The sequence below is a fragment of the Zonotrichia albicollis genome, chromosome 5 (assembly GCF_047830755.1).
Source record: "Zonotrichia albicollis isolate bZonAlb1 chromosome 5, bZonAlb1.hap1, whole genome shotgun sequence".
Lineage (NCBI taxonomy): Eukaryota > Metazoa > Chordata > Aves > Passeriformes > Passerellidae > Zonotrichia > Zonotrichia albicollis.
In genome coordinates, this window is record NC_133823.1 from 49,132,575 (window position 1) to 49,146,561 (window position 13,987).

The 13,987-nt window shown below is 38.7% G+C and overlaps 1 protein-coding gene across 7 annotated transcripts in view; it reads right to left on the reverse strand.

Moving 5' to 3' along the window:
• The window catches only part of RGS12 (regulator of G protein signaling 12), an 85,567-nt gene that overhangs the window by 27,365 nt on the left and 44,215 nt on the right, over positions 1–13,987 (reverse strand). For all 7 annotated transcript variants that reach the window (XM_014266124.3, XM_014266119.3, XM_014266122.3 and 4 more), the window contains 3 exons: positions 7,516–7,685; positions 4,369–4,461; positions 3,036–3,179 (listed from right to left, as the gene is read on the reverse strand). In XM_014266124.3, the coding sequence (XP_014121599.2) occupies positions 3,036–3,179; positions 4,369–4,461; positions 7,516–7,685 (407 nt within the window). The remainder of the gene's footprint in view (positions 1–3,035; positions 3,180–4,368; positions 4,462–7,515; positions 7,686–13,987) is intronic.

Consider the following 13,987-nt stretch of genomic DNA (forward strand, 5'->3'; position numbering starts at 1 on the left):
AGAATCATTTAGGCTGGAAAAGACCTCTAAGATCATCACATCATTAACCCAAAACTGACAAGTGTTAACAGTAAACTACAGTCATGTATCCACTGATAAGGAAAAAACCCATCAGTATCTCTGGGCAATTCAATAATCAAGGTGCTGTAGATCTCAAAAGAGAACAGTTTACATTAAATGATCAACATTTATCTTTAACCACAGAGGAAGAAAGCAGCTCTATACCAGGCCTGGAGCAAACATCTGAGGCTGATTTAACCAAAGGTAAATTTAAGAAAGTAAAAAAGAGCTTTTTCTTAAATGCTAAATAATGTTTAAAGTTTTTGTTCCATTTTTGCAAATTTAAACAAAGCTAATTTTATGAAAGTGAAAACAAGTTTTTCTTAACTGCTAAATAAGGTTTAAAGGTTTTGTTCCATTTCTGCAAATTTGCTGTTTTAATTGAATCCATACTTTTAGCTCTATATCTTCTCCCATGATTCAGTTCATCTGAAAAAACAGTATGAATGGCTACTTCTTTGGACATGACAAATTCCCCACAAGCAAAGAAGGTAGGAACCATGAGCAGGTTATGGCACTCCCAAGGGTGTACAGGAAAGTCCATCACTGAGACTGAGTGGCCCATTTGCAGACGGAAACCATGCTTCAGACTGTGCAGACACACCCTTCCCAACAGGCTTTAGCCCAAAACCTATCCTGTAAACAGCAAGACAGAGCAGAGAGAACTTGATCCTGCAGAGTCACAGAAACGCAACTCAAACTGATTGCAAACTTCCATGTTTTTGACTTTCTCCTCTGTATATTCCCCTTCCTGCTTAGGTGCTGCCTTTTAATGCACTGTTTTCCACATGGTAAGCAATGGAAAAATACTTCTGTATATGCCAGCTTTGACAGTCTGCAAATTAAACATACTTAATATAGCAAAAAAATTACTACCTTCTAACTTTGCAGGACAGAGCCATGTGAGGGTAACTAACTTACTTTGAGCTGATTATCATCTGCCCCATGTTTCTAGCCCACACTACATCTATGATTTCCTATATTTAGAATTATTATCATATTTACATATCTTAATGATTTCCGCTTATTGGGAAAAGGCTAGCAAGATGCTAGTTCTTGTACGTACAAATGAGAAACATCTATTTTAAAAGCATCATTTGAAATTTTCAGATAAACAAGAGCAGAAAAACTTACATCCATTATCAAATCTTCATGAAGTACATGCTATGTTATTCTTATTTTAATATGTTCAAGTAACCTGCACTGTCCTCCATCCAGAAACACTGAAAATGCTTGTCCTTATTCAATTTACAAAAAGGAACAACGTCCTAACTAGGTACTTTGGCTGCATCCACACTGCCATTACAACCTCTAACAACAAGATCATGGACAAATTTGTCAGGACATGGACAGAAAGCAACTTCCAGGGGTATTCCCAAGAGACAGTGCTTGAAAGAGGATGGTTTGAAAGTGTTTCCAAGGCACTTTCCCACACACTTCTGCCACTCCTCTGCAGCCTTACAGCAACACTCCCCATTCCCCAGCACCACACTCATTCAACAACCACCACAGAGCAGCACCCACTCTGTGGTCAGTGCTCAAATCTAAAAAATCTTGTGAAAGACCACAAATGCAGAGCTGTCACTTTATTAAGGTTGCGTCACCACCATGAGCTGAACTTTGTGGGTGTGTTGCAGTAACTACACAACCCACAGCTGTGTGTTATCACACGGTGCCATCCACCAAGACCACAAGCTGGCCTGCAGAAGCACTCCCTGAAACCAAGGAATGAAGGGCCACCAGGCAGCTGATTGCCCAGCCTGCCCCCAGCCCTGCAGCACACCACAGCACCTCAGCCAGGCTCCAAGGCCATGTCCTGCAGCAGAAGGAGCTCTCATCCTGCCTCACTCCATTTTTCAGTGAAAGGACTGGGTCTGACTGAGGGGTCTCACTGAGGCACTGACAATTTGAGATAAGAGGTCAGGTACAGAGAGGCCTTGTGGCTGGGACTGGAGCCACAGCAGCACTTCCCATGAGCATTTTCTCCCCCATTATGAGCCCTCCTACCAAGGATACAGCATTTTCAAAGGGACAAAACCTGCATCAACCCTGTCACCTGACTCATCAGGACACTCTGTACTCCACCAAAAAAAATGGGAGAGGATAAGGAGGAATTCAGGCACAGTCTCCACAACACCAGGATGACAAATGCATGAAAAAACGTCTGGGAATGTGGTGACTGGTAATTCCCACAGAAGGCTCAGGCTTGGGAGGTGCAGAAGGAGTATCTGTAAAGCTGGGAGCTACCAGAGCAGCAGCCAGACCTACCTTTCTATCTGCACTCTGCAGGAGGGTGACACTATGCCCTGCTGCTCAGATTGCCCAAAAGCACATGGTCTGAGATTGTGTCCCAAGACTGTGACCTGGATCATTAATGCCATGGCCTTGATTCCAAAATTATGATATCAAAACTACTTCTACTAATAAACTGGTAGGGTGGAAGAGTTACCAAAGAGATGACTTAGGGAAAAAAGGCTAGAAACTTAAATTCTACAGGAAATGTGAAGTGTATCCTGTTGCTGCTGTGATTATCAATAATTTAAAATACATCCACTTCAGAAGTCTTCAGACTCCAACAGTTCTAAAATCTCTTTGCCTGACAGTAATATTAAAGCCTAAGAGAAGAACTCCCTTAATACAGTAACATTTTAAAAACCAAAACTAGACACTATTTTTGTACTCAGCTCTCCACTAAAGAAAAGAAAAGCAGCCATATGCAAACACTCTATGCAATGGTGCTGCAACACATGGAATTATTTACTTGCACTTAATCCTCATTTCAATAATAGTACTTTTCAGATTATTTTTTAGTTAAGTGAAAATCTTCTCTCCACATAACAGAAAAACAACCAAGCAGCCTTTTTTCTATTCTTCTAACAGAGTCTAAAATATACAGCATGTAAAACTATTTTTATAGATTATAAAGGAAAAGATAACAGACATAAACATAGAGCATTCATGGTTACTATGGTTACCTGAAGTTGCTGTTCCTTGAACATATCTGGATGGGGAGAATTGAGAATATCATCTGCCAGCTGTGCCTGGCTGTCAATATTAACTGGGGTTGTAGCTTTGCTACACAAGAACTTACTGAAGATCTCCCGAGCCCTGTAAGAAAGCTATAGAAAAGAAATGCTAAATGTATGTTGGTTTTAAAACCATAATTTTAGCTAGGCATTTCTTACACTGATACATTACACCCAAAAATAGATAGCCACTCCTGAATCTTTTATATATGTATTTTTCATATATCAGTTTTTGTGAGTTTTAAGCACATAAAAAGGGTTTTTTTCTTTATGAGTACAAATATTCATCAAATATTTCTTGAACAGTAGTTGTCCTCCAAAAAAAATAAAAATAATCAAGCAGTGAAGCACAGCAAGTATTTTTGTAAAAGAAGAGTAGATTTTTTTAGATTTTTAGACCTTTTACTATTACAGTTTTTATTAATATTAATTAATATTAATATTTGTAATATTATTATAGTAATAATATTACAGTATTATTACTATAACAGTTACTATTTAAATACATCCTCTAAGACTAAATTTCTAGAAGTAAGAAAAAGGTAAGTATATTTACAGTCAAACCCACTTATTTTTAACTTGTTTATTTGAAACACCCACATCATGAAAATAATGAAAAACCCACCAAGCTGAGCCCACAGCCCTTAAGGGTGGTGTTCAGAAAATACTTTGTTTGAAGACAGAAGAAAGTAGAAGAAAAAATCCTCATTAGTAGACAAAAGAACTAAGAGGGACTTGGAAGGTGAAACTGTTTCCACCACATAAACATGACCAGGTTTGGCTGTGGTGTAGACAGAAGTGTTGCCAACCTACATAAAATTCAAAATTCACCCAAACTGCCTGACCAATGCAGGACTCCCTCAAAAGGATGAGATGGAGATTCTCATAATTTGTGAGCAAACATGAGAGCCCTGCCCTCGGAGCAGCAGATAATTAAGTTATTTAGAAACACAGCCTTGGTTGGTGGAGGCAGTTTAGCTCAAAGAGTACAAGCGGCCTCTCCCTGACATGGACAATTCACACGCTTTGCACTTCCATGCACTGGGCTACCACTGCTGGCCATTTGCAACATCCAGGACACTTTAACTCATTCTCACAGAGCTACCTCTGCACTTTGCTGCAGTTTGAACATATCCAACATCTTAAGCTTAGGTCATCCCACCCTATTTTAGTGATGTCACAGTACACAGACCAAGCACAGCTCCATTCATTTCAATAATCTCGAAGGAGTAATAATTTTTGAAGAAGCAACATAAAGTATTGAAATACAACACTAACTTACCTCTTTTTTATCATGTGCAGGTACATGGTTAAAATATTCACAGGCCTGCCAAAATAAAATATTTTCTTCGCTAAATTCTTTCCGTAGAAATTCCTAGGGGAAAAAATAAGCAAATAAATAAATATCTCAAAGAAAAGTTACTTGTCAGCTTAAAAAACATATATATAATGCTTGGAAAGTTTGCATAAATATAAGTTTTCAATCAGTCTCACAATCAAGTTTTTTCCTAAAGTAAAAATCAATATATGTCCAATACATACCTGGTGCTCCCCTCTTTCTCCTGTCTTTTTTAATGTATACATTTAGAAGAATACATCAAGTTACAATCAAATAATTTGCAAGTACAAAATTTGAAATGTCATGCTAAGTAGTGCATAAACTGGTGAATACACTTTAAATAAAAATTTAAATAGTTTATATACTAGATTTAAAAGTGACACTGTAAATGTCTTTAATTGCAGTTCTACCGATATAACAGAGTAGATGTTTATCAAGAAGTGCCCATAACCAATCCTGGATTCATTACAGTGTATTTACAGTGTATTTTTGTATCACATGGCAACTATAAAAAAAAAAAATATATATCACTGTTCACTGTGTTTGACGTGGCCACATTGTTTCTCTTTGGAAAATACTCACTGAGAGGAAAATAAAATATCTCCCAGTACAACACAGAATACTCAGGACCTTGATATTAGAGAATCCTAAAGTCCAAATGAACACTGGTACTGATTCAGCTGGAAAACCCTATAATTACAAACTGTCCCATATTAAAATCTATATAATTCAATATTCTCTCAGCATCTTTAAAGAATTTTAACCATCAGGGGAAAAAAAAAGATTTAAAAAAACAACTTGATCCACCATAACCTTCACTCAATCATCAGTGAAGCTTCCTTATCATACAAAGCAGCCTCAGAAAGCTGTGTAAGAAGAATCTACACAGAAATAAACTTAAGTTTATTTGTGCTTTTCAGATTTACATAACAGTTTAGGGAGTCCAGCTGTAAGAAAGCAATTGAGATAAACTACAATACAGGGAATCTAAATGCCCAAGCAAGCTCTGAATTTAAAGTTCTTCCGGATACATAAGCTGAGACACCAAATGCATAAAAGACAATCCTGAGAGCAGCCAGGGGAACATTTCTGCACTTTACATGCAATTACATATCTAAAGAGAACCAAATGAGTGAGCAAGAACCAGAACACAAGTGCCTACTTCCCCCTTGGCACACTCCCTGTGACCCCAGAGTCCATCTCCCCTGGCTTCCTCGTGGCCACAGGGCTTGGGCACAGCTGTCCAACATCTCAGCTTCTCCAGGAGGCTGAGGGTGCCCCAGCTGGAACACCAGGCAGCCAGGCAGGTGCCACCCATGCCTGGGAAGCTGCAGAGGCTGCTCTGAACCCCTTGTGGGGGCACCTGCAAACAGCTCTCACCTCCTGGCCGACTGCTTCAAGCAGCAGCTATTATGCAAAGTGTGACTATTTGCAAAACATGCAAAATCTATCCATCTGAGAGAGCAATTCCTGCTCTGTGACAAAGCTGTCCTCAGGAAAGGCAGATGCTGGATCCCACATGCACCAAGACACTTGCTGTGGAACCCCAAATTAAATGCTGGTGCCTCAGTGTTCATGGATACCGGCAGCAATCTGTAACTGCACAGGGTTATGGCAACCAGGTTAACAGATCTAAGCAATGGCTCTGGACATCTCCTGGGCCTCAAGAAAATGGTGGTGCACACAATAAACTTTAACATTCCCTAATTGTTTTTTAAGGTTGGCATTTCTTTAAGACTTGAAATGTTGCAATATTCATTTTAAAAAGTTCTAATTAGAAAAAAAATATGAGCAAAAAGTAAAACTTCCAGAATATCTGAGGCTGGCTTTTGGTGAAATGATGTGTACCTTTAACCTTTTAATCTGAACATTTATGAAAATTATACAAGCTACTTTTAACATTTATAATGTAAGTTTTGAAGTATCATAGCCGCCAAAGAATTCAATGCAGCAATTTCCTAAGTGTACACAAGTTTACCAGAGGTTTTACAAGTAATTAGAACCAAGTCAACTGAACTTTCAGTAGAAGCCCCATGAACTGCATCATTTTTTAGACAGACTCCAACATTAGATCAGAACTGTAATTTTTTTTCCAGTCTGACAAGAAATCTCAGTATGAAAGCAGAAATGCTATTAACTCTCAGACTACTCTGCTAAAATAAGGAACACAATATCCAGGATGTATTATTTCGCTTTCCTCTTCTCTGTTTCCACAAATAGATGTTCACTGTTAATGTGGGTTTTGGGTTCCCCCACCAGTTAACATGGAAGTTCTCTTATTGACCATTGTGATCTCTTAATACTTTTATATCAAGCAAAAGAGTCTTCTGAGTTACTGCAGATTTCAATAATCTACCTTTCCTGTACCAGATGTTTCTTTATATTCCCAATGTGAAAATTACTTGGGCAGCACAAACTGTCCCTGTGTAACACACTCAGAATAAGCAACACACTACAGTGCAACAAAGCAAAAGTGTGTACCCTCAGTTTCCTTGCAAAATAGAGATGATGGTATTTACTACCTCATAAATGTGCTGTGCAGGACATTTTTTATGTATTGTGAAGTATTTATGCTTTGGAAATACTCAGCATTACTCCTTCAAGTTGCCATTTTAACCAGTGCTCTTAACTACCATAACTACTTCCAAAAAGTATTTCTAAAAACTTTTCACAGGAAAATAAGCCACTCTATCATTGAAAACACCTTCTATGTGGCTTCCAATGTTTCAGGAGATAGATGTAAAAAAAACCCAAAAGTACTTCCTTCTTCTTGTACAAAGGCTACAGATAGGAAAAAAAAAAGTATTTTACAAATGGGGAAGCATTCTAGAAGTTCCCAGACAATGCCAAATATAGCAGAAGTTTAAGGTGAAAATGGAAGCTATGCAGAGATGCATGACAATCTGAATATTACTATTACTCAACTGTGAACCTGTGTAAACTCAGAAAGATGCTCAGGTAACAACAGAACACAAATGAACTCCCGTCTCGTGCCCTGTGCAAGGAGAGTGTCAATAAAAAAAAATACAGGAAAATTATAGCAGCAGTATCAGGCTTTTGGAAAGCCTCTCACTGTCCCTCAAAACTCACCGAAAAATATTTAACACCAACAGAGTCCTGCAGAAGCCTCTCAAAGGACACGGCCCAGCTGGCAACCCTCCGCTCGCGCAGGCGCCGGCAGCTCTGCACGCTGGGGAGGCTGGCATTGCTGCTGAGGCTGTTCTCGCTGATGCAGTCCTTCAACTCAGTGCTGTTCAGCTCTGCAGTAAAGGAAATCACAGCTGTCAATAAGGTACTATTATATATGTACTATTATTAAGTACTATTATATATATATTATATATATTATACTTGTACTCTTCAGGATTGTTTATTTGGTTTATCACGCCTCCTGCTCAAGCTCGCAGTGGTGCAGACTTCTAAACATCCCTCTCCATTTTTATTAAGAGCACCTGCGTAGGAAAAAAACCCACCCCAAACACCTCTCAAATTTCTTCTGTTCTACTGCAAAGAAAACTGAATGAGTGTCTTAACAGCAGTCCTTTGACAGAAGCAGAAGGGACAGGTCTAAAACAAAATCTTTTTTCTTGTTCCACAAAAAAAATACATTTTCCTCTTTATATTTCTTGCACTATAGACTGCACTCCTTCAGAAGGTTATCCAAGGAAAGTTGACCTTCAAGCACCCACTATTCATCAGAATATGGGCAAAAACCTATTAGGTGAAAGGGGGCAGCAAAATTTCATATACGCTACAATTGGCAGACAAGCAATCTGTGAAATTTTGCATGGAAATACAAGATTCCCATTCACACTGAAAATTTAGGAGAGAAGTCAATTGTGGAAAAGAACATTAGGAAAATTAGATAGTAAGGGATACTTTCCTCATCCACAGGAAGTTAGACATCTAACAATAGATCCTCCATTTATTACAGTTTCTGATAAAAACAGGGATCCCTTCCAGACTTCAGCCAACATACTGCAATAATCTAGAGACCCCCAAGATGAGAATTTAACAGATCCTTTAGATTTTGAAAAAACAGAAGTGATTTTTTCATTCTGAGAAACAAATTAACAAGACTCCGTGGAGAATTCAGAGAAACACAAAAAAAACACCCCTTGTGTAGCAGGCTAAATATCTCAAGCATTAACCCCAGATCATCTTTGTCATGTCAGTAATCAAAATAGGCACACAAAAAAATGTAAAACTGACATTTGCTCACAGAAGTAGAAAGGGGAAAGAAATGGCTGCTCTAAGAGAGGGAACTGCTTACAGCAGGGCTCTATTCACAGATTCATCATTTACTTCTTGCATACCCTTTTACAGGATGCTCCCTCCACCCCCCAGTGTACACAAATGTAAAACTGGTAATGCTGAACTCACAGCTGTACACTTCATAGAGGTGATGTGAGGTGTAATTCATTGTGGAGACACAACTAAAGCCTGAGCTACCTGGTCTGATCTCCCTGCTTCAAAGCAGGACAGGTTGCACACAGAGAGATGTCAAACTGAATGAGATTCTTTGATGAAGGGATGAAAAAATCACAGACATTCAATTATTTGGAAAACTTGTAGTAACAGATGTGAGAAAATAATACCCTCAAATTAAATAGATGGTATATTCAGCAGTTTTATTCCAATGGAAAAGCAAGTATGCAGCTCACTAGAAATGAAATCTGTTGGAAAAAACTGAATTCACAACCAGTCAGAAATGGACTGTGCTTCATGGGGATATTTTTATGATTTTCCTCAGTTAATCACTTAAACTAACTACAGCAATGAGTAATTCCACCAAAAAGACACTGGGTACTTTATACGCTCTCCCAAGGTCTCCTTTTATGTTAGAAGTATTTGAAAGCATTCTGCATTTCCAAACTTCATGTTACAAAACATTACTGTTCCTCCCTGGAAGTAAGAGCTCTGAAAAAATGCACCATTCAAAAACAGATACAAGCATTGGGAAAAGTGATAAAGATAGTCGTAAAGATAAGAAAAAAAAAATTAAGAGTAAAAAACTTCATTTTAAAACATATTCTTAGCTCAGAAATATTCACTGAGATGTAACAGTTAACTACTCTGAGTTTCTGTAAGCAAAACTATTTTTTATGACAAAAATAAAACAAGACAAAGATAAAAAATTAGATGAGAGAAAAACAAAACGTAACTTTGTATTTTCAATAATGATAATCTTTAAGGACACTAGTAACAAATCAGGTATATAAATAATTATGATTGCCCAATCATATTAATCAAGGCTAATTACAAACAGTCAGCAAATAATGACAAATTTTCTTATACAAATATTTATTCACTTTTTCCTTTAAGACATATGAAAGAGCATAACCAAGTCAACTGTTAACTTCATTAGAGACTATCTGTCACCAGAGTGAAACTATTGTGAAAGAAGTTAATGTGAATCTGAAGAGGATGATATCTAACTTTATTATCTGTAGTATTTTGCTTTAACTCCACAGGTGCATGTGCTCTATTTTACAGTCCAGGATATAAATAGACATCCACTTCTTGATAGATCTGGAACAGTTTCAGATACTGCCTCACTCCTGGAGGGTTCAATCCCCAGTGATGAAAATTTCCTTGTTCCTTTCAGGCAAAGTCAGAAAGGCAAACTCATCCCACATACCAAGCCCCTGAAACCTCCTTGGCTGACAGAGAGGAATTAGGGAGCAGCCACACCAAGAGCTCGGCTCTGGATGCTGGAGTCACAGTGCCTCAGGAGTGGGGAGGGATCGGGAAGTGGCAGGCACAGCCATCATCAGGCAGTCAGCATCACCTCCCTCCCATGGCAGGCATTCAATTTTCCCATGGCAGCCGGGAAACCCAACTGCAATTACAGCCTCCAGTGTTTACACCATGGGGAACTGCTAACTACCTTTAATTGCTACCAGCTGCCTGCTCTCTCCAGCTCCTCAGAGTTACACTCCTCTAAACTGCACCGGGTTCTCCCTCCTCTGATACACTCCCAGCTCTGGAGCTCCCATGAAAACAAACGATCCAAAATAAGACTCTATTTCCAACAACCAAAGAGCTACTAGCACAGGTCCTCCAATATGTTAACATAGCATTAAGGGATTACTCATTCCCAGTAAACTGTCTGTGTTCTGGTAGATTTAATTTAGGTAATTCAGACTTTTTTCAAAAATAACTATTTAATTTATACTTAACCCAGGCACAGCTTTGGTTTCCCTTAATGAAAAAATGCAGTCGGTTTGCTTTTAAAATCTGTAGAGTTTTCTGCTGTGGTACCCATCAAGCTGAAAACAATACAGAAAAGGTTGTTTGCCAAAACAGGCTTGGTTATTCTAGTCAACACCCAGATCATCAGTTGCAATTAAAAGAGTCACAGCCTAGTGCAGATACACCATTGAGAACTGGAGAAAAAGAAAGTCAGATAGAAGGAAAAACACCTCCCTGATTCTACCATTAGTACCCAATTTATCCAAATCACACTTAAATGAAGACTGTATAAGGCATAATTCCTGCTCCACTCCCCTTGCAGAGGAATGTTTCCAATGAAAGACTCCAGCATCAGGTTTCCTGACTCTCACAGCTCATGCATTCCTAGGTACATGCAGCCCACCTTGGAAAGCAGGAATGGAGAAACTTTCCAACCCAGTCACATATTTCATCTAATGAGCCCTCTGTGATGGTCATCAGAGGAAACACAGAGCCCTGACTCCCACCCTCACATGCTGTCACCACAGAGCTGTTGTGCAAAGTGGACTCCTCCTCCTCTCCCTTGAAAATATTTTAAAAAATAAAAGGAGCAGTTGGGAATCTCAGGATGCCAGAGGAGTTTAATGTGAAAAATCCCAGCTCTGCACGGACAACATGAACTACAGCAGTGCTGGGAAGTTTCCAAATGCCTGCCTTCCTTTGTCATCACTGCTGGAAGCACCAACTTATCCTGTATTACCTGTAAAAGGAGGCTCCTTTTCAAATCCTAGGGACATTTCAAATCCTAGGGACCTAACTTCATTTTTGTTCTGCTTGACAGCAACCATACCTACTGAGGAAAAACTACTTTGAATTCAAACTCAGTCAGTTTAATTTATTCTCTTTTGGAAATACAGAACTGACACAGAATGCTATCTAAAAAATCTCAAAATACAATGTTTTGCAAGTTTTGTGGTTACACATTCCATGGAGGGTCTTGGTTTTATTTATTTTACAAAAACAGCATTATGTAAGAAAATACAGGCATTTAATCAACTAAGTCTTGAAAGCATTCAGGATAGGATGGCTTCAGAAGTTTTGGTTTAGATAATATAAAGCCATAAGCATGAATACAATAAATGAAGGTTATTCTGTATGCCTTTGTATGTATTTTTCAGCCTACAAATACTTCTTTTTTATTGTGAGACGCTAAGCACATTCCTCACAATCATAGGAACGCACACAAATCATATAATCACAAAATACTTTACCTGGATAAAGCTGGTAAGAACCACTGTGGTGCCACTTAATGAAACACTTCAAGCCCTTCACTGAAAGCCATCCTTCTGACTCCATACCAAGTTCAGCCGCAACGTCCCGGAACCCATTGGGTGCAGGTTAGTCTGACTGCACAGCACATTGTTTGTTCCTCTGCAATTCTGGGATGAGGGAAGCTAGCAAAGTTCCTCACAGCAACTCCTGGGAGCTTCTGCTCTGAACAAGTTGATTCCTTACCCTCGCTGCTTCAAGCAGAGGGAAGCAATAGTATACTTAACACAAAGCATTATAAAATGCTACATAAATAATTTAAAGGAAAGACCTTTTGCCACTGCTGCTAAAGGAACTTGAATTATTGATGCTACAGTGGAACACAGCTACAGTGAGCATGCACCACCAGCAGAACTGACAAATAAGTCATATACCTGTTAGAGGAAATAATCCATCTGCAGTTATAGTGCAAAAAGCATAAACAGTGTTTTGCTTTATTCTGCGCTTCATTGCTAATTTTTTGCCTTACCTTCTTCAGCTACTTTTTAAAACACAGTTTTACATTATTTATTACTGCAAACATCAGATTCCTTTCAGAAAGGTCTTTAGGAACACTTTTCCTTATGAAAATTCTTTCTAAGTGATGAACACTAAAAGCAAAAAGCAGCAGAAATTACAGCAAAGTACTATCTTAGGAAGAATTGTGTGCATATAGTCTCTGTTAGGCTGAAGTATTTCAGCTTTGTGGAACTGATCTCTGCAGGGAGCAGCAGGTGAGAACTGACTCAGACATTCTCCCTAGCTCAGATACCTCACCACCTCTGTCTGGGAGATGAATGATGATGGTACTTCTGTTATAGATCCTTTGACCTTAAGGTTTTTCCTTTTTAAAGTGCCTTCCAGGTATAAATAGCAAAGTCAGTCATTAGCTGGGGCCTATTGATCATCCCTGTGACAATTCAGATGGCACAGTGTTCAGAACATCAGGCACAGCCTGCGTGCTGTGTACACACTCCCTCAGTCAGCAGCCAGGGACAGCTTCTGAGGTGGGAAATAAGAGAAACTGCTAATTACAGGTCACTGTAGTAACATCAAATGGCTCCTGCTACTCCTACAGCAGATTAGTTGATCTACAGCAGTAATCTTGAATTTAAGCATTATTACAGTTTGCATTCTGATTGTCTGCAATTCATTACACAAATCAATTACAGCTAAGAGCTGCCACTGGTCAGCACATCTGGAAACAACATTAATTTACACATCAGCTATCTTGCAATGCCCAAGTGCAGAGTTTTGGCTGATAAGAACATCCCAGCCTTGCACAAGCTGGGATGTAAAATATAAAATAAACACAAAGGGCTAGATGGTTTCCAGGGCCAGGCTCTAACACAATAAAAGCCATATGACATAAATCTTCATTGACTTTGGAAGGAAAATGTACAAAGAACTGTTGTGCCTCCCACCATACTGAAGAGATTTATAAAAACACATAATTGCTTTTTACACATTAGTTTTCTTCCCAAACTAAAGTTTAACAATAGTATTGTTAGTATCTAGGTACACGTACAAATAATAATAATATTAATTAATAATACCAAGCAGAAGAGGAGAGACCTTAGAGCACCTTTCATTACCTAAAGGGGGTATAAGAGAGCTGGAGAGAGACTTCTGACAAGAGCAGACAAAGAGCTTTAAACTGAAAGAAGGTAGATTTAGATTAGATATTAGAAATTTTTCACTCTGACAGTGATGATAACACTGGAACAGGCTGCCCAGGGAAACTGTACATGTCCCACCCCTGGAAGTGTCAAGGGCAGGTTGGATGGCAGCAGGGCTGGAACAAGTTGACCTTTAAAGTTCCTTCCAACCCAAATCATTCTGTGATTCTGTGATGACAAAGATTTAGTCTAGGAAGGGAAGTATGCAGCGCTGTACCAATGGTTATGGTGAAAATTTCTCTAAACTAAACATACCCTAAAATGTCTAAGTCTGTGGATCTATTTCTGTACTAGTGAGATTAAGGAAAACTGAAAAAAAGTCTGTGCTGTTCCATACTCAATGAAAGTAAATGCTAGAAAATATAATTCACATATGAATCACAACTTTTTACTCAATGCAG